General features: G+C 58.7%; 1 protein-coding gene across 8 annotated transcripts in view; it reads right to left on the bottom strand.

Annotated features, from left to right (window-relative positions):
- The window catches only part of SLC45A4 (solute carrier family 45 member 4), a 74996-nt gene that overhangs the window by 2244 nt on the left and 46311 nt on the right, over positions 1-26441 (bottom strand). For 5 of the 8 annotated variants that reach the window (XM_078071934.1, XM_078071933.1, XM_036109461.2 and 2 more), the window contains 5 exons: positions 6898-7086; positions 4915-5094; positions 3334-4373; positions 2676-2775; positions 1314-1525 (listed from right to left, as the gene is read on the bottom strand). In XM_078071934.1, coding sequence (XP_077928060.1) covers positions 1314-1525; positions 2676-2775; positions 3334-4373; positions 4915-5094; positions 6898-7086 — 1721 coding nt within the window. Of the gene's footprint in view, positions 1-1313; positions 1526-2675; positions 2776-3333; positions 4374-4914; positions 5095-6897; positions 7087-7186; positions 9184-18764; positions 19112-24358; positions 24511-26441 lie in introns of those variants that run through there. The other 3 variants (XM_036109463.2, XM_078071932.1, XM_036109459.2) reach the window with 3 other exon arrangements.

Genomic DNA, 26441 nt, shown 5'->3' with positions numbered 1-26441 from the left:
AAAGTAAACCGTCAAGAATACCCAAGACAATTATAAAGAACAACAAAGTTGAAGGACACACAGCACCAGGTTTCGGGTCTTACTACGAAGCTACTCAGAAGAGTAGAACACTTGTCTGAGGACAGACCAGCCAGTGGAAGAGAGGACAGGGGGACCAGAAACAAGGGCACCACCCAATGCCAGCACCAGCAGCACGGAGCACAGACTGTGGCCAGATGGGGAGAGACGGAAGGGAAGGAAGAACCGCCCTCTGTAAGCACAGGCGTGAAGTCAAAGCAGATATTCCAGTCGCACAAGGTTCAAACACTGGCAAGATGACTACACGGGGTCAGAGGTTAGGACGAGGCCCAGCTTTCTGTTGTTTCTGGGTCTGCATTAGTTTTTCCAGTTTGTTTTCCAAAAATCCACTAAGCTCTTCACTTACAGTTTGTGTACTTTTCTTGTAGTCATATTATGCTCCAACTAAAAAGCTTATTAAAAAAATAATGCTGTTCTTTGGATTTTCATTAGTTTGGTATTTGGTAGGAACCTAATCACAGTGGATTTACTTTGCTTCTATAATTGTGCAAGAGAAGATTAAACATAGTTTAGGTTTAGGAAGAAAGAAATCCGAGCTTTTTTGTGTTTCTTCCTTTCCTTTTAGGGTCTGTGTTTGAAGTTTGAGAACCACGGTCTACACCTGCACTGTGGCTACTGAGCACTTTGTAAGATGGCTGGTCTGAATTGAGAGGAACTGTAGGTATAAGATACTCATTTCAAGGCTTGGGGAGAATAATCAATATTTTATATACTGAATGTGTTGAAATAATGGTGTTTTGGATGTACTGCGATAAACAAAATACACCATTAAAGTGATTTCACCTGTCTACTCCCTCTTAAATGTAGCTACTCAAAGCATAGACTGACCCAGGTGCCTACGCTCGACTGGACAGGACAGTGCTGGCAGTCCTCAGGGGTCTACGAGGGGACAATAGGTGCCCAGCCAAAATCCCTCAAGATGCAACTGAAGCCTCCAGGCAGGTACCAGTGGCCCAGGCCACTGAAGGTACAGAGCCTTGCAGCCAGGAAGCCTGGGCCCCAGACTGACCCAGGCAGGTGGCGGCTCTGTTGGTCCCTTCAGAACCAGAGACCTAGGGGGATCACCCCAAATGTCCCCCAAGTGGAAGGTAGAGCTCTGCCTCGAAATGAGTGGAGAAGAGCATGGGCTTTGGAGCCAGATGGGTCTGATGATGTGACCTGATGGACACTTTGGGCCGGTGACCTCGTGCCCCAGCACTTCATCCACCGTCCCCCGCCCCCAGCCACGGACGCACCTCCTTGATGTCGTGGTACTGCCCGAGCAGGGCGTAGGGGCAGTAGGAGATGCTCATGGAGACTATGCCCATGGTGCTGATCATGATCATGGCCACATAGACGTTGGCAAACATGGCCATCACGGCTGTGCCGATGGAGAAGCCCAGAGTCCCCAGCACGTAGATGACCCTGATGCTCAGATCGTAGTTGTCCAAGTACTTCTGTAACAGGGCTGTAGAGAGAGTGTGCCACAAGGCCCTGAGCTGCGTGCCCCCCTCACTCCTGTCGGGTGCCCCCCACCGCACCCCGCCGCCTCTACTCCGCGGAGGCTCCTTCGAGGCCCACCTGCCCCCACGTCGCGGCCCACTCGCCCCCAACAGCTTGCAGCAAACCGTGCCTCACTCAACTCCCCGGGGCTCCAGCACCTCAGACGTGAGCCCTCCTGGGTCCCAGAGCCCGGAGCCTGGTCCCATCCTGCGGCTCCCTGGGGCTTCCCCGCCCCGCACGCCGGCCTGGCCCAGACCCTTCCCACCAGTCCAGCCCCACACCCAGTCTTGACGTGGGATCTCGAGTTGTGGCTGGTTTCCTCACGGGTAAACCCCTGGGTCTAGAGGGACAGACTCCTGCTGACCCTTTCTGACCCAGCGGCTTAATGTTACCTCCCCCAGGAAGCAGCTCTGAGGCTTTCCTGAGAACTTCTCCGTCAAACACAGACAATGCTGTGGTGACGGTCAGGCGGGCTTCCCACTGCTTCATGGCCTTCACCTTGGCCATCCTCAGGTCCAGGCCAGGCTGAAACAAAGCTGACCTCCCCCTCCACGGTTCGTGTAGAGAATGGGCAGGACCTAGGCCAGACTTGTTTAGGGGACCCCGGACCCTGACTGTGCCCCATTTCCGGAAGGTGTGCCTAAGCATGTCACCCCGACCCCCATCCTCAAGGATAAAGCGCACCTCCAGGGAAAGGCCTCTCCCCCACAGCAAACTGCTCCCACCGCCGCCCCGACGGCTGCAAACACACCTCACGCCCTCGTACAGGTCTCGGGATGCCGGCACCACCTCTCCCTGTCCTCCCGGCTAAGATGCAAAAGACCCCTCTCCCAGGCTTGCGGGCATGGTTCCTGGAGTCCCCCCATGCCCCTGACCCCATCCCCAGCAGAGACCCTCTCTGAGGAGCCCCCGGGCAGGAACCAGCACACAGAGGACAGCCTGCATGGGGTCTCGGGATGCCCAATTCTAGACACACAAGTTTCCACGTGTCTGCCCCTGAACAACAGTCCTGTTCAAAGTCAGGCCCGCCTTCTGAGCAGGATGACCTTGGCCCTATTTCCCGTCACTGAGCATCGCCCAGGGAGCAATGCTCCTCCACCCTGAGGATCGCTTACCTGAGCAAATTGCACCGGTGGCCGCGTAAATCACCAGGCCCCAGCAGCCCATCTTCACGCCAGCGTTGTAGGCCTGCCAGGAGGTCGAGTTGGAGGGGGCCTGTTCCAGAAATGAGACTGGGGTTCAGGGGGGCAGGGATCACGTGCCACACCCTTTGGGCAAAGAAAGTGACTTTACATCTCAACTGCAGGCAGGCTGTCCATTTTACAAACAGTGATGAACGCTACACTGACTGACAGGACACTCGGCCGCAGTCCCGGCTGGGCCCCGAGCAGGTGGTGTTAACCGCCCCGCCCCAGCCTCGCCCCTGCCCTGTGCTGGAGCCTGGGCTGAGGCCACCTGGCCCAATGTCGGGCCACGCAGCCACAGGTCGGTGCCAGCTGATGGCACGGGGAACAGAAACAGGTCCCGGCCGGGCCGCGGGGCAGAGGGGCCCTCCGTGGAGCCGCTGAGCTCTGGGGCAGGCTGGTGCACAGCAGTGGGGCGCTGCGGCGGTGCCCCCCTCAAGCCTCTCCAGCCGCTCCTGCCTCGGGAGCCCCCGGCGTCCCCAGCTACTCTGTGGACCTCCAGCCACGGCAACAGGGGCGCACGCTGGCCGCCTGCACCCAGCCCACGGGCCCCGGGAGCAGCCTCTCGGCCGCGGGCACGCGCGCTCACCTTGGGGTCCCCTTCGAAGATGACCTGGCCCATGAAGTCGGTGTAGAAGACGGCCTCGGCGATGACGGAGAACCAGGTGAGCAGGTGGCAGAGGCAGAGGCGCGTCAGCTGCTGGGGCATCTTCAGCATGGACAGCCAGAGCAGCCGCACCGTGGTCTCGCCCTCGCCCTCCTCGCTCTCCGTGTCGCCGCTCGACGTGGTGGCCCCGCTCTGGTGCCGGCGCCGACAGCGCTGCCGCTGCCGCTTCTGCAGCTCGTACAGGTCGCTCATGCTGCGCGAGGGCTTGATGAGCACCACGGCGTTGGCCCGCCGGTACCGGTAGCGGTGGGAGCCGATCTTGCCGTAGTAGGAGAAGGTGCTGGAGGCCTGCCGCCGGAACATGTGCCTGCGCCGCCTCATGGAGCCCGACGCGGCGGGGGGCTTCCCGTCCGCCCTGCTGTAGCCCACGGGGCCGTCGTGCGGGGGCGAGCCGCTGCCGTTGGGGACTTTGGCTTCATTCAAGTGATTATCGAGCAGTGTCTCGTCCTCTTTCGCCGTCTCCCTGAGCAGTGAGGCCAGGCGGGGCGGCGGCCTGGCTCTGGCGAGCTCCTGGCTGGTGCTGCGGGGGGTGCCGGGGTAGGAGCCGTCGTGGAAGATGGAGGGCTCGATGTCGGGCAGGAAGGGCAGCTCGGGCTCCAGGTCCAGGGCGGCGTCCGGCACGTGCAGCACCGAGTCGCTCTTGCTGCGCACCATGTCCACGCTCAGGTAGTCCAGCGTGAGCTCGTGCTCCGACTGCACGTCCTCGGGGAACAGGGCCACGCCGCCATCCAGAACGCTCGCACGGGCGGGGGGGGGCAGGGCGTCGGCCCCCTCCCCGCCCCGCTCCTGCTGGGGGCTGTACTGCTCCTCCTCGATGCTGAACAGGTGCAGGGCCACCGACACCACGAAGATGATGGCCGCGAAGAAGAAGAGCACCTGGTTCTGGGTCCGGAACCAGGCGCCCAAGAAGGTCTGGGTCCAGTCCAGCCCCCCCAGCACGTAGCCGATGGCCCCGCCAAGGCCTGAGTGGGTGGGAGAGACAGGTGGAGCCCGTGAGCAATGTCGGGCACCTCGACCCTGCCTCCCGGGGCGGGGGGTGGGGAGCTAGGAAAGATCTCGAAGGGCCCTCACCCTTAATCGCGACCAGAGCCAGCATTCATAGCTGTGTCCTGAGTCAGGACAAGTTTTGGGGATGGAAAATGAGTAAATGGTAGGAAAAACAAGATGAGAAACTACAGCTGACCCTAGGTTTGGAGTTCTGGCTTAACAGACTCCTGCCTAAGGAATCAGGAGCAGCTATCTGCCAGGATAGGAAACAGATGGTTGCCCGGGACTCTGGGCAGCGCTGACCGCCATCCCTTAAGCTCAGGAAACTGCTGTTCCCAACGGGATGTGAACAGTGCCCGAGTACAAGGAGAGGTTAGCAGCGGCCTGCCCACCACCTCACTGACCCGCACCATCCAGTGCCGCCCAATGTGGGGAGGAGGGCCTTGGGAACAGCCTCCCCTACAGTCAACCTGGGACAAGCCGGGTAAGGGTTGGGGGTGAGGGGCAAGATCTCACCAGCAGAGAAGGCGTGGATGTTAAGGGCCATGTCCTGCTCCTCGCTGTCCACCACATCCAGCAGGTAGGCCCGGATGGGGCCCTCGGTTGCGTCGGCACTGAAATCCAGGACAACCACCCCCAGCACTGTGAGGACGATGCCAATGGGCTGCCGGTTGGGGACATCGCCAAGGGACAGACCTGACCAAACATACAGGGGCAGTCAGATCTCCGCTCCTAAGAGCAGACACCTACAAGGGGAGATGGGGACGCTCTCGCCGACGCCAGAAAGGGGCGTGCTCCTGGGCACAGACGTTCAGTACAGAAGACAGGCCCTGTTTTTTCCATTTCTGTTATTTGCAGGGTTACTTCTGCTCCCCAGTCACATTAACTGTTCGGTGAACCTCAAAGCTTACTTACCTTCACATTTTGCAACTAAAAAGGGAAAATGATCCTTGCTCCCCAACCTTCACTGGGGAAGGAGGACCGTGTTCGGAGAAAAGGCGATGTGTGACACAGTCACACGCACCACACTGGGCCAGGGCCTGCGGTGCTGCTCCTTCGGCGCTTACTGAACACGTGATGGGTCTCCCTGGTCCTCCACTGTAGTTTCACACCTTCCAGCGGAAGACATGTTTGTCTCACTGATGCTCCGTGGTGAGCATGTGTTTATTTTCCAAGAAGAATGAACCTCCCAAGGCCAACACTGATGACGTGTCGCACTCGGACCGCACCCAAGGCACCAAGCCAGACACGGGCCAGCTGTGTGGAGGGCCACAGTCAGACCTCAGGTGACAGACCACCCCAGCCCACGGACGTGCTCATGACCCGCCCCGGGGTCGTCAAGCACATTCTGGGAGCAGCCCGTGTTCCAGAAAGGTGCGGCTCTGAGGAGTGACGGGAATGGCCCCACTTCCGGAACAATTCCTCCCTCAGCAGGTTGTAAGCACTCCAAGGAAGCGGCAATCACATGCCACATCTCACCTGCCGTGAACCCAGAGACCTGGTACCCCGACGGCCGAGCTACAGCTGGGTCCGTGAGGCCAGCTGGCATCCTGTACGCATGGATGCGGAGGGGCTGTGGGTAGAGAACCTGGGCCCTGCGGCAAGTTAGCTGCAGCATGGGAGGTGCAGGGGAGAAGCCCAGGAGAAGCGTGACCACAGCTAGACAGGGTGCCAGGCGGGGGCCAGAGCCCCCATGTCACTGCCACGCCGGTCCCACAGACACAGCTTTGGAGAACGCCACGCTTTCTCTCTGGGTCAAAGTGCTGGCAAGGGACACCTGCCCTGTAGGCTGAAGGGGACAGGCTGAGAGTACCAGCAGCCCCGTGCCCACGGTTCCCGGAAAGCAGCCCCCTCGCCCCCTCTGGACTTCTGGCCAGCCGGCTGCAGCGGCCTTCCTGGGACCCAGCCCAGCCCCACACAGGCCCCTGAGAAACCGAGGGTTTCTGGGGCCTCTCCATGAGTGATCCAACGTCACCGCTTCCACCTCACTTGACGCAGACTTGGGGCCCACTGGCATACGTGAGAACACAGATGAAGCCCCGGTCTTAAAAAGTCACTGCCAGAAAACAAGGTCTTGTTTTGAACGGTTTTGATGGGCTCCCTCAGGGCAAAAACTATTTTCCCACATAGACTGGCTTTAATTACAAAACAAAACAACAACAAAGGCAAAACAAACCCTGAGTACACGAGACAAAAAAACAAGTATGGGCTTGGGTCTGGCCACTTTCAATACCAAGTCTGAGAAAAGGAGAAAAAAGAAGGGGGAATTTCTGAAACAACGCTGGAAACAGGACGCGCTGTCAGATACGCAGGGGACACCAGCAGGTCACAACAGGAAGTGCTTCCCTGTGAACGGGTCCCCACGGCGTTCCCACGTGGGGCCCGGCCCAGCCCTGCCAGGACAGCCCGGAAGCCCCGCGCCAGCCCGCGGCCGGCCAGGCTGACCTACGGCGCCGAGAGCACAGCCCGTCTGCCGGGCCGTGGCGGAGGGACACTTACCGATGGCAGAGCCATTAAGGAAGAGTGCCACGCCGAAGAGCACGCCGACGCACAGGGCGAGGATGAAGGGCCGCCGGCGGCCCCAGCTCAGGGTGCAGCGGTCGCTGGCGGAGCCGATGATGGGCGTGAAGATGAGGCCGAGGATGGGGCTCAGGAACCAGGTGAGGCTGTAGTACTGCTCCGGAAGGCCTGCGGCAGACACGGGGCGGCCGTCACGGGCGAGCACGCAGACGCACGTGCACACCTGCCCCCGGGGCCAGCGGAGGCACCGTGGGGTCCAAGAGCCTACCTCTGAACTGGGAGATCTGAAACCCACCAACGCCCGACCGAGAAGCATCAGGGGGCCGGAGGCCAGCACCTGGGCCTCGGAGCAGGCATCCCCGACAGCCGGGCACCAAGTGTGACAAGCGGCACTCGCTAGACGCAGCAGAGCCTGCAGCGGCCGCGCACACACGGAGACCGGGCATCCGTGGGGCTGCCAGTGCTGACCGGGGCCGCACGCCTCGGCGGCTGGACGCCGCCTCACCGGCACCAGGGCCCAGGCACCGCCCCCGCATCAGCCCAGAGCTGGGGCAGGAGCGAGGACCGCCCCCGCCGCTATTCTGGGCCGTTCTGGGCCTCACTGCCCGAAATCCATCACAGGAGTCCTGCTGGGGGGCCGCACGGCCACTGACAGGCTCCACGACCCCCGCGGGTGCTTCCGAGAGGCCAAGGGGCCAACGAGAGGGGAGGCCTGGGCTGGCGTTCCGCTGGAGCCAAGGTGTTCTACCTGGCACCAGATACCCACTCTGCTCTGACCCTCCTAACTGCCCCGGGAGGTAGGGATTATTGTGCCCACTGTCCGGGTGAAGCTCAGAGGGGGTAGGTAACCTGCGCTGGGTCGCACAGTGAGGAGGTAGGACACCCTCGCACTACCTGCTGCCACCCTACCGCACAAACCCCATGCCCGTCGGCAGGGGAACGGCACACTGCACACACCAGAGCGCCACACTCAGCTGGGGGACCAGGCTGCAGCGACGCACAAGCCGGACCCCACACGTGCCAGGCGCGGAGCGGCTCACAACGTGCGGTCCGCTTACGTGAAGTCCAAGTGGCTAATGGGGGTTCTACTGGCCGAAGCCAGGGCGGCGGTGGCCCTTATGTATTGGCGGTGGCCCTTAGGAGGGGTGGGGGCTTCGGGGCTGGTGTGTTCTCTTCTTGAGCTGGCTGGGGGTCACTGGGGACCCGTCCCCCTGCCACAGGCCGCCACCGTGCACCTGTGTCCCACCTCAATGAGACGGTTACTCAGACAAAGACAGCGCTCCGGGCCGCCAGCGATCCCCCGGTTAGCGCGCCGCAGCACCACAGGCCCTGGGGAACGGGGTGCTGGGGTGCGCCACCGGGAGCCGCACTCGTCCGGCAGAGGGAAGCCCCCTCCCACTGAACACCCGCGCACGCAGTCCACAGTTGGAGGCGTCTCTTCAGCCTCCGTACCAGGCAGAACCGCGGCCCTGCTGCACGTCAGCACACGGTACCCATGTCCCAGCACTGCGGGGGGTGTCGGCGACATGCCCTGGCTCCTGCGGCAGGCCTGGGGCCTCGCCTCTCCTCGGCAAGGGCAGGCAGGGGGGCAGCAGCAACCGCCCAGGCCGGGCCCACGCTGCCCAGGAAGGACCGCGAGCGAAACTACCCCACGTGTGCACCACGGTCACCGTCTCACGGAGAACGGAAAGCGCTCTTACCCCCGGGTACGTGGACTCTTACTTTTTGTCAGGGTTTTAAATATGGCACAACTTTACTGATAAACGCTGCCTGGCCGGCAAGAAGACCCCAACCACTGACCCTCTGTTAACCCATCCTCGGGCTGCAGAGGCCAGCCCGTGAACCCTGCTCCGGCCCAGGGGGGCTGTGGCTGGCCCCCTCCATCCCTGGAACACCCTCACCTGCCAGGCCTGCATCCACCTACCCGGTGATACCAAACCCTCCCAAGACGCCGGGTTCCCGACAAGCCCACGCTCTCCAGTGAGACGCCGAGGCTCATCCAACTGCCGCGCACCCCCCCGCCCCGCACCCTCCTTGGCCACAAGCACTCCCTCCTGGCATCACGTCTTCGTGGCTCCTGGCTCAGGCAATGCACACATTGCTGGTCCAGGTGCCGGGGGATCAGCACCCACGACCTGCCCGGGACCTGCTGGGCCTGCCCTGGGGGCATGGCAGCGAAATCTGGAATTCTGCTCATCTCTGCCTTATGTATCCCCGAGCCCCGTTTGTCAGGAGCACACACATTCCCAGTGGTTGTGCCTCATCACTGACCTTTTCATCCCGTGAGCTGCCCCCTCTCTCGCTGGCCATGCCCGTCTCTACTTGACGTCCACTTTGTCTGAGGTGGATATGCGCGTCCCTGTAAACTCGGGCTTCCTACTCGCACGGCAGATCTCGATCCATCCATTCTCAAGCCACTGTGTCATATTCTAAGAGTGGGTGTCGCTCTCAGCACATCAATGGCTCTTCTTCACCCATTCTGCCGACCCCGCTCTCTGGCCTGTTTTGTCCACTTCCGCATAGTGGAATTCCTTACGTGGCTGAGATAATTCCTTACGTGCCACGTTACTACTCGCTGTCTCTGCCCCTCCTTGTTTCTCTGCACCCCTGTTCCTGCCTGCTTTTGGCGAAGTTAACAGAATACTGCCTTGCATTCCATTTTAATTTATGTATTGGCTTTTTAGCATCATTTTGTAAGTGGTTGCTCTAGAGATTTCATTACACACCAACTTTTCAGTCTAGTGGATGAGAAGCTCAGCACGTAAGTAAGAAAGAACCTTGCAATCGTCTGTGTCTTTGCGCCCGAGCCTCTTCACGCTACACGTGGTACATGCATCCCATCTACAGACAGCGTAAACCCCGCTCCGTGCTGTAAACAGTCGCATTTAAGGGAATTAAAAGGAAAACCCTTTATTTTTACCTCCCATTTCACCACTTCTTCCTTCCTTCCTGAAGACCGAGTGTTCACATGGTATCACGTCCCTTCCGCCTGAAGGACTGTCTTTAGTTTCCTCAGCATTTCTTACAGCAAGCTGCTGATGTATTTGCTCTTATAAATGCTCTTGTATTTTACCTAAAATGCTCTTGTATTTTACCTAAAATCTCTTCCACTTCTATTCTACAGGATATTTTTGCTGAATAAAGAATTCTGGGTTAACTCCTCCCGCACCGCCCTCCAGAGCTGTGAGGCTGTCATTCCCCTGTTTCTGCAGAGAAGGCGGCGACATTTCATGTGACTGGGGATGTGAAATGTCTTCCTTTCCTCCGGGTGCTTTCAAGATTTTCTCTTTCTCTTGATTTTTAGCAGTCTGACTATGATGAACTGAAGCAAAGTTTTCTTTTTCTTTCTCCTGTTTGGACCCCACTGAGCTCCATGAATCCGTACATACACGTCTTTCAGAACACGTGGGCAATTTTCAGTTAGTACTGCACAAATTTTTTATGCCCCCTGCTCTAGCTCCTCTCCTCTGGGACCCCAATCACAGGTGCGTCAGACCTGCTGACACGGCGTCCTGGCGTCCTGAGGCCCCGCCCCTTTCTGGTCTCCATCTTTGTCCTCTCTGTTCTTCAATCATTTCTGCCAACCAAGCCTTCAGTCTTTCTTCCGTCATCCCCCATCTCCCCTAATTTTCTCAGGTATTACATTTTTCAGTTCCAGAATTTCCATTTGGTTCTTCTTCTTCAATAGTTTCTCTCTGTTGAGATCTCCTACTTCCCACTATGAGCATGTTTTCCTTTATGTCCTGAGCACACTTACACCCACCCGAGGATTCCAACCAGTCATCACCTTGGGGTAAGTCTCCACTGCTGCCTTTTCTCTGGACTAAGGGTCACATTTTCATCTTCCCTGTATTTTACAAACTCTAATAATACTAAGCGGTACCCTACACAGTATAAATCATATGCTGCAGAGACGCTACATTCTGCTACATTCCTTTGAAGGCTGTGGATAAGTAACTTGGCTAGACTCAAACTCAAAACTCTCCCCTGCAACAGGAGCCAGCAGAAATCTGTCCTATTCTCTTAGCTGAGCTGCTTAAACTCTGGCCCATAAATCCACCAGTTCAAAAACCAGCCGACTGGTGGCTCAGTCAGTTGAGTGTCCAACTCTTGGTTTTGGCTCAGGTCATGATCGCAGGGTCGTGGGATGAGCCCCACGTCAGTCTCCGCACTCAGTGAGGAATCTGCTTAAGATACTTTCCCCCTCTCCCTCCCCTGCCTTTGCTCACGCTCTCACTCTAAAATGGATAAATAGGGCGCCTGGGTGGCTCAGTCGGTTGGATGTCTGCCTCTGACTCAGGTCATGATCTCAGGGTCCTGAGATTGAGCCCCGCACATCAGGCTCCCTGCTCAGTGAGGAGCCTGCTTCTCCCTCTGCCTGCCACTCCCCCTTCTTGTGCTCTCGCTCGCTTGCTCTCCCTCCCCATCTCAAATAAATAAAATCTTTAAGAAAATTAAAAACTTTAAAAAAACAGATACATAAAATCTAAAAAAAAAAACAAACAAAAAACAGGCAGAAAAATGAGCAGAGATGTTGCAGGATTTGGGGTTCCCCTGGCTCAAACTCTGCCCCGAACTTTGTGCTTGGGTCCTTCCAGTAACAGCACGTATCCACCATCGTAGCTGCCCGTCTTCAGGCTGAAGGCCGTAAAATGATGCGAACTTGCCCAGCACCGCTCCCTTCTTCTGCTTTCCAATGTTCTCCAGGGGCTTCAAGGAGCTGTTTTTACACTCGGCCCTCACTTTCTGTGAACGGCAGAAAAGTTCTTCTGGTGGGAGCTGGGGTGCCCTAGCTTCTGCGTGGTTTTCAAAATGAATAATGCTGAGGGATCATTTCACTCGATCCTCGCAGAGCTCCGTGAGGACCAAAGTATCGCCCTCACCGCACCCCGTACTCCCACCACCTCTCCTGGGCTGCTTCACTGCATCGCAAGCTCCGCGAAGAAAGGGACAGGTGTGCTCTGTGCCCGCAGCTCCAGCAGGTGCTCAGGAGCCACTGTCCTTCAGCAACAGCCGGCAGTCCCCCAGCCCACGCGCCTGACTTGAGACGGGGCCAGCTGTGCAGGGAGACAGAGGGACCCACACACACGTGGTAAGTGATGGGTGTGCGGGGGGCTGGTAGCTAAGTGGTGGAGGGGACAGCCCCAACGCCCTGAGGTCACCAGGGCATCTCTCGATGTTCCACTGACAAGCTTGTGAGACAACGTCCAGAGCCCAGTCGCATCTCATTTATCCTCACAGGCAGCCAGAGAGGTTTGCACCACCGTCCCCGTTCTACTGTTGAGGGACTGAACGCTCGGAGAGGAGACCTGCCTGTACGGATGGCGAGGGACACTCGACGCTTGAACCCGGCACTCTGCCGCCAGAGCCCCCATCCTCCCGCTGCTAGACCACACTGATCACTCTGCGGGGCACATCCAGCTTCCAGTTGGGTCTGGTGTGGGCCACCGGCTCCACGGCCAGAGGGCCAGCAGCAGCCCCACACTGGAGTCTGCCAACTCCCCCCGAGTCTCAGGCGACCAGCTGCGCCTGCAGGGCGTGGGGGCCTCGGGGCAGGAAGCCAGGGTTCGAGTGAAGAGGGCAGGATGACGGGGCCGACGGAGGGCAGGGGCAGAGCTCCAGCAGACAAGCAAGACGAGTAGCACCCTCTGGGCACCACAATGCGGCCGCCCAGCGATCGTAGACGGGTGTGCACGCCCCCCGGCGGGTCCTGAGTGGTGGGCGCACCACACTCACGGGCAGCAGCTCTAGTCCCCAGGCCCACTGCGCTAACGGGCAGAGAGGAAGCTGCATGGAAAAAGTTCCTTCGAGACGTGGCCTCAGCTGGAGAGGCCTAAACAGTGGCCAGCACTTCTCTCTGGCCATGCTCAGTCCTTCCCAGAGCTGTGACCGAGCACCGACAGGCTCCGGGCCTGCTCACGAGAGAACTGTGTGCACATAAATCCCTCCTCAACTTGCACAAACGACCGTAAGCCTCTCTGAGGTGCGAGGCTCCGTGCCAGGCAGCAGCATGTGAAGACTGGCTGCCGAGTGCACACCACCACCTGGGTGCCGCCAACGCCTGGTGTGAGCCGTGCCCTGACCCCGACCCACCGTCCGCTAACCCACGGCCCACCGGCCCCTGGCTCATGTGAGGCCAGGACGCTGTCCCTAGGAAGTCCTCGAGGCCAGCAAGTGGGCGACCCAGCAGGGTCTGGCTGACAAAGCCTGTGCTCTTCCCCAGCACAGGCCACAACACGGACGTGGCTTGAGAAGCTGGCTGTCAAGGGGACAGGGAAGGAAGCTGCTCCACCAAAGGGGCCCTCTGGAAAACAGGGCTTCCTGTTGCCCCGTGAGAGGGCCGGCAGCACGGGCAGAAGCCTGGCACTGCCCCGGACAGCTCCCTGTGCCCAACGGATGCCCAGAAAATGCATGGTGGTGGCAACTGAGCCCAAAGGCGTGCTCACACTGTGGCTCGTGCTCCAGTCCAGCACCAGCTGATGGGTCTGTGAGCTGGGGAGGTGGTGCGCGTTCTCCTGGGTGCCCTGCGCAAAGGGCTGCTGCTGTCCCAGGCCCGTGCCACACGCCGGCCCGCCCCAACGGCTGCTTCCTGCGCTAGGCTTGCTCAAGGTGGCCTTGCCGAGCAGGAGCACCGGGCCACACGTGGGGGCTTGTGGGAGCCCCGCTCAGGCTACATCCCGGAGATGCCCAGATGGCCTCTGGCCCGCAGCACCCGTATGAGGGGAGACGAACACTGGGAAGTTGTCACTCCTTTCTGAGAACAGCGCATGACCGAAACCGAACAGTCATGTGATTCAAACCCCAATCTTAGAAACACATGAGGAAACCAGCCACGCGGACAGGGGTCAGCAACTCACCCCAAGCCGGGTAGTCGCACAGAGCGCCGGCTGGCCTTGGCAAAGCGGAGGTCAAGACACAGAGCACGGCACGTGCCCTGGAGGCTCTATTCCCTGAGAGACAACGGGCTGGGGTGAGCCACCCGGCTCTCCAGAGCGCCTGGGACCTGCACGTTGCCGGCCCCTCTCTCGCCCCAGCCCAGATATAGTGCACTATGTGGTGGGCTGAGGTGCGTCCCCTTCCTACAGCGCCAGTCCCCCAAACAAGCTTCTCCCCGCCCCTACCTTGCATTCACCCCTCCACCGAGGGCGGTCTGGCCTCCCCACAGCCCTCCAGCTCTGCCCTCTTGCGGGCCACCGCTGTCGCCAACCGAGCTGTCCTCGTGTGCTCCACTCAGCCCATAAGGGCAGAGTGCTGGCATCGTGCCTGGCATACCGCGGGCACCAAACCCACGTGTGGATGGAGGCGCCGCTGGGCAGCAGTGCCTGGAGCCCCCCCTCCCCGGGCCCCCAGCACCCGGCCGCGCCTGGCTCCTCGCTCCAGCAGGGCTCTCTTCCCCATGGGGTGGCCCTCATGCTCTGCATGTGAACCCCCCACCGCAGCCTCCCTGCCCACCTGGAGCTCCCCACACCCCCTAGCACAGCTCTGCCCCCCTTCCTGTGCTGCCAACCTGTCCGGCCTCCCACCTTCTCTCCGACCGCCACTAACTCATCTTGTCCCTGCCCCACATCCAGGGGGATCTCCTCAGGACACGCCACGGCTGCAACCCTCTGTGCTCAGAAGCCCCTGCCGGTTTCTCATGATTTGAACACTTGGGGTGGGAGGGCTGGGCTGGATCCTGCCCCACCACACAGGCCCGGCAGCTCCCAGGCTTCCTGTCCCCATGTGTCCCCTCCAACTGGACACCCCACAGTGTCCACCCATTGAGAAAAGTGCCCACAGAGGGGCCCACAGAGCAGAGGCCAAGGAAAGAAGGAGAGCGCGGGAGGAGCAAACAGGACCCACAGCGGTGCCAGCTCAGTGGTGTTCTCCCCAGTCCTCCCCAGAGTGAACCCCAGGTCATGGCACCTGGGGCCCAGCAGGAAGCCCGCTGCGCCCCAGCTAAGTGGCCTCGGGGAGGGGGACGGCTGGGGCAGGGGGGGCCCCCCCGAGCTGGGCACGGCGGAAGTGGCAAGGGGCAATGGCTTTCTTTGTCCAGCAGGTTGGCAAGGAGCATCAGCATTTCCCATCACGTCCCCCAGGCAGCCCCCGGGGCGAGCGAGCCCGGTCCCCCCACTGCCGCGAGGCTGCGGCTGGGACACCTCCGACAGCGCATTTCCCAGCACGGCTCTCAACAAACAGCACGCCGCCCGTAGTAAATGATTTTTGTTTTCTCCCAGGCAGAAGCTGAACAACAATGGTGGGACCAGGAAGGCTCCCCGTTCACAGGAAATGCTCAGTGTGTCAGCATCGTCGGAGGGCCGTGTGAGGTCACGGGCAGCGGCGACCACGCGGCTCACGCGCGGCAGCTCCCATTCAATGCAACGGCTTTTTTGATAAACTGGTACTTGTGGGGGGAGGGGAGCCAGGGGACTGGGAAAGTGGCCTATAAATGTTTAACAAAAGATCTGAACCGGGAATAGGAACGTACATTCTTTTTTTTCAATAGACAAAGCCTTCCACATCAAGATAGGTTTGTATTCTCAGACAAGAATTCCATGATAACGCTTAACTCATGAGAACTAGCTCTCTGGCGGACAGGCCCACCAGCCCTGCGTGACCTCTGATGAACATACATCAACAAGCCCTGGGGGGAACCCTGGCAAGGGCCACAGGCACCCCCAGACAGGACCACCGGGCCTGCAGCACTGGGCAGAAGCCACCAGCTCAAGAGCAATGGCCCCAGGGAGGAAAGGGACCCCTGCTCAGGGAGGGTCTACACTGGGCAGAGGGCGGCAGGCACTCCTCCACCTGCACGGAATGTTCTAGAACCCCAGAGCCACGGGAAGGTAGGGAGTGGGATGAAGGGCAGGGAGCAGCAACTGGCGTTTTCAGGTGAGGACGAACAGGCCCCATGTGTGTGCACACAAGCCCTTCCCAGAGGTCCAGAAGCCCACCGCCAACCAGGCTGCTCTCAGGGGCGTCCCCAGCACCCAGGCTGTGCTCCCCACGTGTGCTCCTTCACCACAGTGCTAAAGAGCGGGCTCGGGTACCCAGAGGGTGCAGCCCCCACCTGGGCGGGCTGTGGGGGGCGCGGGTCCCCTCGAGGTCAGGGACAGAGGGCAAAGTGGTCAGTTCAGGCTCCCTGTGGGTGGATGATAAAGAAGTTTGCCCAAGGGGTTCTCTGGGGCTCACTGTGCCACATCACAACGCGCTATTCCGAACAGAGGCAGCAGTTTGGAAAGGGTGTCCTTCAAACTTACTGGGGGGCACTGAATTCCTGACCCATCACACATCCTCAGAGGAGACTCACCTCTGGATTCTGCATGGTCTTTCTTCTGGTAAAACAAGCACTCCCCAGCCCCTGCACTGGCTCTGAGGCTGGGCTGTTCCCAGGAAATAAACGTGCACAGCGCCCACCAGCCCCGCACCAGGGGCTCCCAACGCCTATTTTAAAGGAGGAGGAGACTCAACAGCCCGGCTGGATGCACTTGGCGGGTCACTGAGCCTCTGGAAAGCCAGGGGCGCGAACCTCCCACTGCCCTGGCACCCAGCTGCTGCGGGCCCTTTCCTTCCCAGAAGCGCCTCAGGAGCACAGCCCCTGCCAGCTGGAGCACCAGCTGCTCTCGCCCTAACCAGCAGCACAACCACCCACCTCACAGCTCTAAAGTACACACTGCAACAAGCAAGCATCTTCGGGATGGCACAGCCACGTTACCTTATCGGTACAAGAAATCACAAGGCGCTCGGCCTAAGGTTCTAGAAGCTTCCCGAAGTGCATGAAATGCAGCTAATCCCGCAGCCAGGCCTAAGCTCCTGGGTCAGGACAGTTGCAATTTGCGGCCACCTCTCAAGCTTCCAGAAGCCAAGAGCTGCTCGCCCACCAAGAGGACCTGGCCTTGGAGGAGGATAAAGATTCTTCGAATTCAACATGTGCAGAACCTATACCCTGATGCGTGCGTGGCTCCAAATCTAGTCCCCCTCGGGGGTCCCCTAACTCAGGAAAAAGGCCACCATCCACCCAATCATGCTGGTGGAAGGCCAAGAGTCCCCTCCCACCCCACGGGCCCCAGAGCTCAGCTCTTGCCCCCCCCACTGCGCCCCCCAGGGCCTCCTGCCCGGACCGCTCACCCCACCCTGCCCTCTGTCTCCCCCAGTGCCTCCAGCTCCTTTGTGCCCTAAAAGGGCTGCACTTCCACAGGAGTGCAACAGAACAGACTTCCCCAACTGTCCCCTGCTTCCCCATGTCTTCCCACCACCCACCAGTTTGCAGCCAGCAGCCTTCTAAAACCCTAAATGAGTGGATGTCCTGGACTCACAAGCTGCCACAGCTCCCAACCCCCAGCCTACGAGGTCCACGAGGTCCTACCCCACCCGCCGGCAGGGCCGGCCCCACAGCAGACCCCCTTTCTCGCCCCTTTCTAGGCTCCAGCGTCCCCGCCCCCCACCTTCTGTTCCTAGTCTCAGGGACCCCAGTGTCTGCATGGAAGCCCCCCCCCAATCTTTGCAGGGGTGGCTCCCTTCATCATTCAGACATTCCTGCCATGGCGCCAATCGCCATCTCGGCCCGGCTTGCTTATTTGTCTTTACCGTCTGCCAGGGCATTTCCCCCGCCTGCCGCAGAAGGCCCTCAACAAATCCTTGGGGAGAGAAGGAGAGCAGCATGCCTCCCACTAGGCGGCGGCCCCACGGCCCAGGCCCCAGCAGCCTTTCCAGCACACGGGGGGTGCAAGCAGCCTCCAGCCCCAGGAGATGGGGCCAGGCCCCACTGAGCACCAGAGGGCCAAGTGGGCTCTGCAGCCGGAGGCCGAGGACACGCTGACAGAGGTGAGCCCTCTGAAGGTTCAACAAGACGACACGTGCACACACAGCTCAGCCCCGGGTACGTGGGCTGCTCCACACACGAGCGTCCCTCCCTACATCACTGGGGCCATAGTGCGGTCAAGCTTTCAGTGGGCACGGAGTTTAAAGCATTGGAAGGACAACCAATAGCTCAATGACACGATCAAAAGAAAGTTCTCTGGGCGTCCATGTGCTCTCAGTAAACAGGGGACCCGTGAAAGCTGGCTCGCCGGCCGTCCACACGTGCGGGTCGTAGCCCACTCCCTGAAGTCATCCTCCCTGGGAGGCGAGAAGCACAACCCTGGATTTCTGGACCAGAAAGCTCCCACATACATATGCCACACGTGCCCCGAGAGAACATGGGCCCCCCGCGAGCACCCAGCCCTTCATCCGGAAGGCGCACACGAAGACGCTCAGGCGCCTGGCACTGGCTGGCGGGGCCCACGCCCCCACAGGACGGACCTCGAGGCACAAACACGGCTGAGGGCAGCCCCTAGACAGTCCTGACGACGGCGAGAAATGCCGGGCGTGGGAGCCTAGAGGAGCAGGGCTGAAGCCAAGCCCCCCTCTGGAACCACTCCCCCCGAGCATGTTCTCAGATCCTCCATCACAGACCTCACGGGCCCCCCACCGGGGCTCCACAACCTCTTCTTCCTGGTGCAATTAGACACCTAAGAAGTTCCGTGCCCAGGTAATGTGGACACTGACACCTTCCTTGGTTCCTGGCAGAAACCGGCAGAACGGTGAAGTGGGGCTGCTGCAAGGGAGACAGGCGGACGATGGGGACCAGGCACTCTGGCGGGCACCTGCCCCAGGGAGGACGCCAAGGCCAGTCCACCACCTCCCGGAGCCTCGCTCCCCTCGACTGCAGAACAGGAGGGCTGCCTGAAACAAGCTGTGGTGCTCGAGGCGGAGACTGACAGACGGCTGGGACAAGATGCTCTCAACAAACAGTTGTTTTGGGCAGCTCACAGGAGGCTGAGAAGTACCCCGAAGGCCCCCGAGAGCAGCCCGCTGCTGGCACGCACCATCATCACAGGCCCAGACGTCGAGCTCGCAGGCGGGGAAGCGGGGATGGCCACCGTGCCCTCTGCGGCCCTCTCCAGCAGTCCAAGTCCAGGCCCAGCCCCCCAGCCCCCCAGCCCCCCGGCAGCATCGCTGCAGCCTCAGGCCCAGTACAAGCAGGAGGCAGCCTGCTTTGAAGAAAAAGACCATAGGAAACTGCATCCCACACAGGACGGCCTCGCCCGGGACCTTCGGGGGGACTGAAAGGTAGCAGGTGAGGCCCAGGGCCAGTGCGGAAGGCATGCTCTAGTGTGAGTGCCCTCCCCGTTGTGACATTTGCCTTTTGCTATCACCCTCAGCGTCCCATGGGACCTGGCCTCCCCACCAGCACCTGCCGTTCACCATGAAAGGCTCCCAGAGGCTCCCAGAACCAGTCAGGAAACATGCCGGCTCTATCTGAGCCCTTGGTCCCGATCAGACCGATGGCTTGCCTCTAGAAAACTCCCCTCCACGCGGCCATGACTAGGGCCCGAAGTGACTGCTCGGACAGAGTGGCCTCATGACCCAGGAGAGCTGGTACTCCTTGGCCCACTCACCACACCGGGCTCAGCTCTGAACCTTCCTCCCAGCAGCTTAGGTTCCCAGTGGTTGTCCTCGTGGTGGCCGTAGAACTAGCTGCTGAAGAGTGTGTCCCCTCCTCTAAACGCTGGTGTGCCCTCCCTGAGGACAGGAGGGCTCGGGTCGCCTCCCCTCCCAGCAAAGGGGACCTGCACACTCAGGCTCTGCTCACCAGCCCCGTGGAGGTGAGAGTCGGGCACGGCCCAGAGTCCCACCCCACACCAGTCAGGTGTCCTCTACTCCGCCTGGACACCACTCCCCTCTTCGCGCAGGTGAGCAAGTAAGCTTCAGCAGGTGCCCAGGAGCCCATTTAAAAATCCTGCGTGTCAGGGGGCGCCTGGGTGGCTCAGTCGTTGGGCTGCCTTCGGCTCAGGTCATGATCCCGGGGTCCTGGGATCAAGCCCCGCATCGGGCTCCCTGCTCCGCGGGAAGCCTGCTTCTCCCTCTCCTTCTGCCTCCTCCCCCACTCATGCTCGCTCGCTCTCTCAAATAAAATCTTTAAAATAATAATAATATAAAATTCCCGAGTGTCGAGTCACAGCGGCACAGAGAACAGCCCCTCCAACCCGCAACCCTGCTGCGTCTAGCCAGGCTGCAAATTCGGCTGGGCTGTGGTTACATTCTGCAAGGTGAGGGAGTATGGGGAACCAAAGGCCTTCTGCCAGCCCTGTGAACGCTCCCCGGGGCCGTCTGCACCAGCAACAGGCAGCAGGCCGCGGGGGGGGGGGGGGGGGGGGGGGGGCGCCTTGGTGTGAGAATGGGGAAGTGTTCAGAGCTCAGGCCTCCCCGGGGCTGGCCCAGGGGAAGAGGAAGAGTGTGGGGCACAGCACAAAACTGCTGCTGGGTCCAAACAATTACCATCAAAACAGGCAGCAATTCTCCTTAGTCATGCTCTTAAATGACAGCAAAATGTAAGCAGATTTATGTCTAAAAGGAACTTCAAGTAGAACATAATTTGGTTTGAACTGATGCAAGGTCAGACCACCCCGCCCCCTCCGCCCAGCCTACCTCCTGCTGGCAGAACCCTCCAGGGCTCTGGCCACTTCCTGCCTAGGCCCAGGGTCTTGTCCAAGCCAATTCACCTGACCCCAACACGGACTCCCCTCCAATCCAGCCCCTCCCACCTCAAACTGAAACTCGGGTTTCCAGGTCCCCCGTCTTCCATTTTGCGACCCACCCCCCGTCCAGATACAGTACTTCTAACACAGCTACTCCAGATTCTCAATGTTAAATTGAAGTGTCTTAAAGTTACTGTCTGTGATGTTCCCAAAATACTTCACATTTAGATACATCCGTATCCATTCTTCACCTCAATGGAGGGCAGACGACCTATACTGCACCCAAAGACAAATCCTATTGACCTACTATTTACATAATTTATGTGTGTACATGTTTTGTACACATCAAAACATGTTAAGATTTAAATGGTTGATTTTTTTTATGACAAAATTACCATCATCTGGAAAATATTTTGCAGGTAGACACATTCTATACCGATTGTTTTTAAGATAAAAGAGAGCATTTGCTCTAAAGTTTATCATTGAAAAAACCTCTCTGGGATTCTAATTTTATTTCTGATACATGTTTACGGAAAATATTAAATAATCACAGTGATGCCTTTGGAACTATGCCTTGAACACCACCCTTCTGGAGGGAGCCAGGAAGCCACCTGGCTGTGCTCACCTGAGGGCAGGTGCCACAGGTCCCCCCAAATGCAGACACTCAGGTGTCTGGGCTGCCTGGTTATCTTATCATTTCAACACATATTTGTAATGTTTTGTTACAATTTATTTAACTCATTTTTGGCTTTCATCATCAGTTAAATGAGCTTTTTCTGCAGGAATAACTGACATAATTTTTTCTGTTTTCTTTAATCAAGTGTGCATGTGCTCCATGTTTGGTCACCACAATTCTGCAAACTAATCTGGTAAGTCTGGAAACTGCTACAGTACACTGCTTACTATTAAGACTTCTAAAAACCTGTTCCTTTACCAATGCTCAAGATTGAAAGAAAGCACAACTGCCCAGGTTTCTCTGTAAATCACCTCCTTAGAGTGGCACGTAACACCTCCTATGATCGATCCCTGCCTACCAGAGGCCAGATCTCTGCTCACACCACTCTGCAGCAAGCTCCTGCCCTTCTTCCACTGGCCAGGCGGCACTTTCCCCTACACCTACCTCTCCCTGGGACAATGTGCTGACTCACCCTTGCTTCACTCAGTGACATCAGCTTACTCTTTGCAAGAGGGAGGCCCAGCATCCCCTCCTCCACACACACAGCCTCCTGACTTCCGGTCCCCTTCCTGCGCCCAGGTGGATAGCCTTCTGCCTTGTTCGCTGTTCCCATGCTCGAGTTCAACAGCAGCCAACAGCTAGTACTGTAACTGTCCTTCCCAATCTTGCTTCTCCCAACCATCAATCACAACCTTCCCCCAGGTCCTGGCAGAGCCCCCAGCACGGGGCACACCCTCGAGGCCGGCTTATTGGTTAGATAACGTCCCTGCAAGCCTTCCCTGATCTGGAATCATTTGACCCCTGGACCGAGGGCTCTGCAGTCGCACTGATTCCCACACCTCAGCACCCCAGCCAATTGTTCTGGTCGCATGCCCCGTTCTCCATCTCCACTCTAAACCCAGCGGCTGCACCTGGCACTGTGCCCAGCACCTAGCAGGTAGGTGCTCAGTCAGTGCTTGATGGAAGAATAACAGGCTTCGTAACTCCTTGGGAAAAAGGACTACAGCTGACATTTCATTGTTTCTAAAATACAATGATCTGAAACACAAGGAAATCCAGACTTCCCAATCCAAACAAAACAGTCTAACACGGATTTTTTCAATTATTTTGGTCAAAATTTAGGAGGTTTTGACAAACTCCCGCCTAAGCGTGTGCCTCTCCTCCTGGCATGCTGCCTGTCGTCCGGTCAATGCCGACGGTGCTCTGGAGGCGCAGTGAGGGTCCCCTGACCTCGGTGGGCTTTCGGGGCAGGACTCCCGGGCTTGGACACCATGCCTGCGGGCTGCAGAGTTCTCTCCCACTGGACAAGGGCGGGCAGTCTGCTGACTCCAAGCCCGGGCCACGTGGCACCCTTCGGGCTTCCTTAGTCTCGCGTCAGCAGGAAATCCAGTGTTTAGCTGGATATTTTGTGGGGCCCATCCTTTTTTTTTTCACATTTTGAAAATTGTGGTAAAATATACATAACTTAAATTGGCCACTTCAACCATTTTTAAGTGTGCAGTTCGGGGATATCAGATACATTCACGTGGCTGCACAACCATCACCCAAGTCCACCCAGGACACTTTCATCTCGCAAAACCGAGATTGTCCCCATGAAACATGGACTCCCCATTCCCCCTCCCCAGGTTCCACCACTGCACTTTGGGTCTCTACGAACCTGATGCCTCTGGGTCCCTCAAAGAAGTGGAATCATACAGGATTTGTCCTTTTGCATCTGGATTGTTTCACTGAGACGCATATCTTCCAGGGCCCGTCCAATTTCGGCCATTTACCATCCCCTCCCCCACTCAGTACCTCCAGCCTGGAGGCCCAGCCCTGTGGCCCATGCTGCTGGGTACACCTGCCTCTTCACTCTATGGAGCTCCCACAGCGGGGGGGGAAGGCACTGAGCCCAGTGCTCCCCACACGGGGAAAGATCAACCACTAGACGATCGTGCCCCACAGCCCAGCTGGAAGCAGTCTGAGCACGCCTCCCCCGAAACCAGGCACAATACCCAGGAGACCGTGGGGACAGGGCAGTCACGCCCCTGCCCTTGGGGCCTTGCAGACAAGCAACCAAAGATAAGTTAAGGGCTGAGCCAAGTGCCAGGAAGGACGGGTGGGTCCTGGGGGAAACCCACCCAAGAGAGCCTACTGATAAAACTTCCCCAGGCTTGTAGGGCCTCAGCCACCTGATCCTGGAAGAACTGTTAGATAAGGAGCCTCAGCCACCTGCAGGGGAGGCAGCCACGCCCGGCCTGATGTTCGGCTGCTAGAGAAAAACCAGGAGAGGGAAAATACAGAATTAAAATCCAAAACCTCCCACCTGCTCTCGGCCAAGACAATGACTCTCTCCGTGCAGGGGAGGTTCCCACACACTGCCCAGGGCTTCCCTGGCCACCGCGACACTGAGGGTCCTCATGCTGCCTGAGGGGTGGGCCTCCCGTGCCCAGGGGCCGGAGGGCATCACCTCAGCGTGGGTAACGGGTGCACAGTCACTTGTAAGCGGGGCGATCTGTCCCTTGCTCCTGGGCTCTGGGCCCCAGAGGCACAGCTCACGCCTCTGCCACCTGCCCATTTTCCTGGCATTCAGGGACAAGGCCTCCAGCCTTCCTGAGCTATGGCTTCTTCAGGCTAACACGGCCACCTGATTCTTTGAAATCTCCCTGCAATGACGCCACTCCCTTCCTGCCCCAGCCTGTGTGCCTTCTGCAAACCAGGGGAGCCACACCTCAGCAGAAGCAAGAGGCCAGGCATCGGAGGCAACTCATCTCATGTCCCTGGGCTCAACTGTCTGGGTCCCAAGGTGAGCAGGGCCCTAGTGGATTTCTGTAGGGCCCACTTCAGCGTGGCAGATACTGAGACAGCGGGGCAGGTGCGCCTCGGGGATGCTTCCCGCCCAGAGGAAACGGGGTAGCTAGCTGCTGGGTCTGCTTTCTCAAAACAGGAAAACCAACGCAGGGTGCTATCCGCAGAAGGCTCTGGAGGACCAGTACCGTCAGACAAAATACAAAGGTTTCACTGGACCCTTCTGACGGCGTCACTGTACACAAAGGGGACTCCTAGAAAGACGTCAGAAGCATCTGAATTGCAGAAAGTACACCTGCCACGTCCCAGGCAAGGCGAGCTACAGTAACACCATACAGCCCTTGCTGCCCAGATCTCAACACACGCGTTGGAAGCTCCGAGTTAGAGGCATCTTGCAGGAAAAACAATACCTTGACCTCACAACAGGTCACCCGGTCACACCACCCCCGCTGCCTCCAGGAGAGTGCAGGAGATGTACCTGTGCTCAGAGACGGAGCACCTGTGGAGTTCATGCACGCACACGCTGAGTCACCAGATGCATTTCCAGTTCGGATGCAGCGTGACCCTGTTTCTCAATCCTCACAGAGACTGTGCTCACAGGTGCTGCGCCCTGCGGACTTCCCCTGCGGACTTCCCACCGTCCACAGAGTCAGGTGCACCAGCACGCGGTGGCTGCAGGGCAAGGGCGGGGCCAGCAACCCACCCCCCACCCCCAGCCCCACCCCTCGCAGAGGGCGCGGATCCTATGCAGGATTCACCGGGAGGCCCCTGCCAGCCCGGCCTGCAACATCCCCCTCCCTGAACAATCCAGGGAGTGGAGCAAAGTGACGAGCCCTTAAGATACTTCGAATGTTTTCTTTAAGGCAGGCTGTTCAAGGGTAGGCTTCTCCCACAGGAAGAAAAGGTGCGCTTCAAGTAACAACACATCATAGCCTAGGAATCCTGGTTCACACTAAGCTGAAATGGAAAGGGGGAAAAGTCTGGATTTGTAATAGACATGCACCAAATGCACACAAACTTCACCCTGCATCCTGGATGAAACAGACAAGTTGAAATCGAACTTTCCCCATGAATTAGGATCTTATAAACCCAGTTCTCATTCGTTAGTCAGTCAAACTGAGAGACCGCAACAAGGCAGCCTCTCTTCTTTTATATGGCTTTCCTTTCCTTTCCCTGGAGGATACACCCTGAACCAAGAGGAAACCAGGGGCGGGGTGGGGAGCGGACAGACTTCTCCTTCCCAAGGAAGGGGTGCTGGATGGGACCAGGCCCAGGAGAGGTGTCTGCTCATTAGGAAGGGCTGCTCCAGGGCTCAGGGGCAGGTGCTTCCACAGGCTTTCTTTGAAGAGTGACCCCACGTGTCCACTTGACGCTCACCACCACCAGATCCCCTGTGCGCACAGGCCCACACTCGGCACTGATGGAAAGCTCACCTCCGGGGCCAGGAGGCCCCCCTCTGCCCTCAGACCACCCAGGCGGGCGGTCCCAGGAGGCATCTTCTCTGGAGAAGGGCTGAAGCCGCCTTGGCACTAACAAAACCAAACCTGGAACCCGGACTTGGAGGTGCCCCCTCTGATCTCCTTTATTCCAATCTTTGAGCACAGTTTTAAAAGTCCCCTCCAAAAGCTGATGTGTTCAATACATGGGATGGGGGTCCAGTGCGTAAGAAACTGTCAGACAAAATATAAAGGTTTCACCGGACCCTTTTGGGGGAGGAGACAGGAGAGGAAGGGCTGGGCAGGGACCCTGGAGGCACAGGGGACCAGCCACAGAGCGGCGCTGGGACCACCCAGCGGGCACCAAAGAGGCCAGCACAGACGGGCTTTCTGCTTTGACCTGGAATCGGGATCCTCATCTGCTCCGGATGCTCTGCAGGAGCTGCTACTGGGGACACCAACAAGTCACAAAGCCACTTGTCTTGTGTCTTGTCTGTAGGAAGTCTCTGGAAGGAGGTACAAGAAACTGGCTGCCTCTAGGGATGAACCTGGAAGTGGGTGGCAAGGGAGGGACGGAAATCTCACCATCCGAACAGTCGGGACTTTTGAATTCTGACGTTGGTGGAAATGCTACCTATTAAAGAAAAATCTATTTTAAATTTAAAGACAGCCTCCCCTGTGAGCAAGGGTTCAGAGCGGTGGGCGCAGGCTACGGGCTAAGCTAGGCCTGCTCCAAGGACAGTACTCAGGGACTGCTGGAGGCATCTTCCATGGAGCACGGTGTCCCTTCCATGCCTCTACAGCCAGCTAGAGGCCTGGGGCCCACAGCCAGGAAGAAAGGACACGGCCCCACCACCACCCCTCCACCTCGTCTGCCGCCTCCTGGGCCCAGCAAATTTGGCAGCATCCCTTCCAGCCCCAAGAAATGACACTCGCTTCTAGTCTAAAGGCTCCTTTCAGAAAAAGAGGCGGTCACTTGGGATCGAGACACCTGACTTCAGGTCCCCACCTGGTCAGGTAGAGCAGGGACGACAGCTTTCCTGTGACCGAGCTTCCCATGGGGAGGGTGGCCACGGGTGCTGGGGTGCACTTTACACTTACCTGGGTGTCAGGGAGTGCACACTT

The sequence above is a fragment of the Halichoerus grypus genome, chromosome 5, assembly GCF_964656455.1.
Source record: "Halichoerus grypus chromosome 5, mHalGry1.hap1.1, whole genome shotgun sequence".
NCBI lineage: Eukaryota > Metazoa > Chordata > Mammalia > Carnivora > Phocidae > Halichoerus > Halichoerus grypus.
Note: the sequence above shows the minus strand (reverse complement) of the source record. Positions and strands in the feature narration are given on the sequence as shown.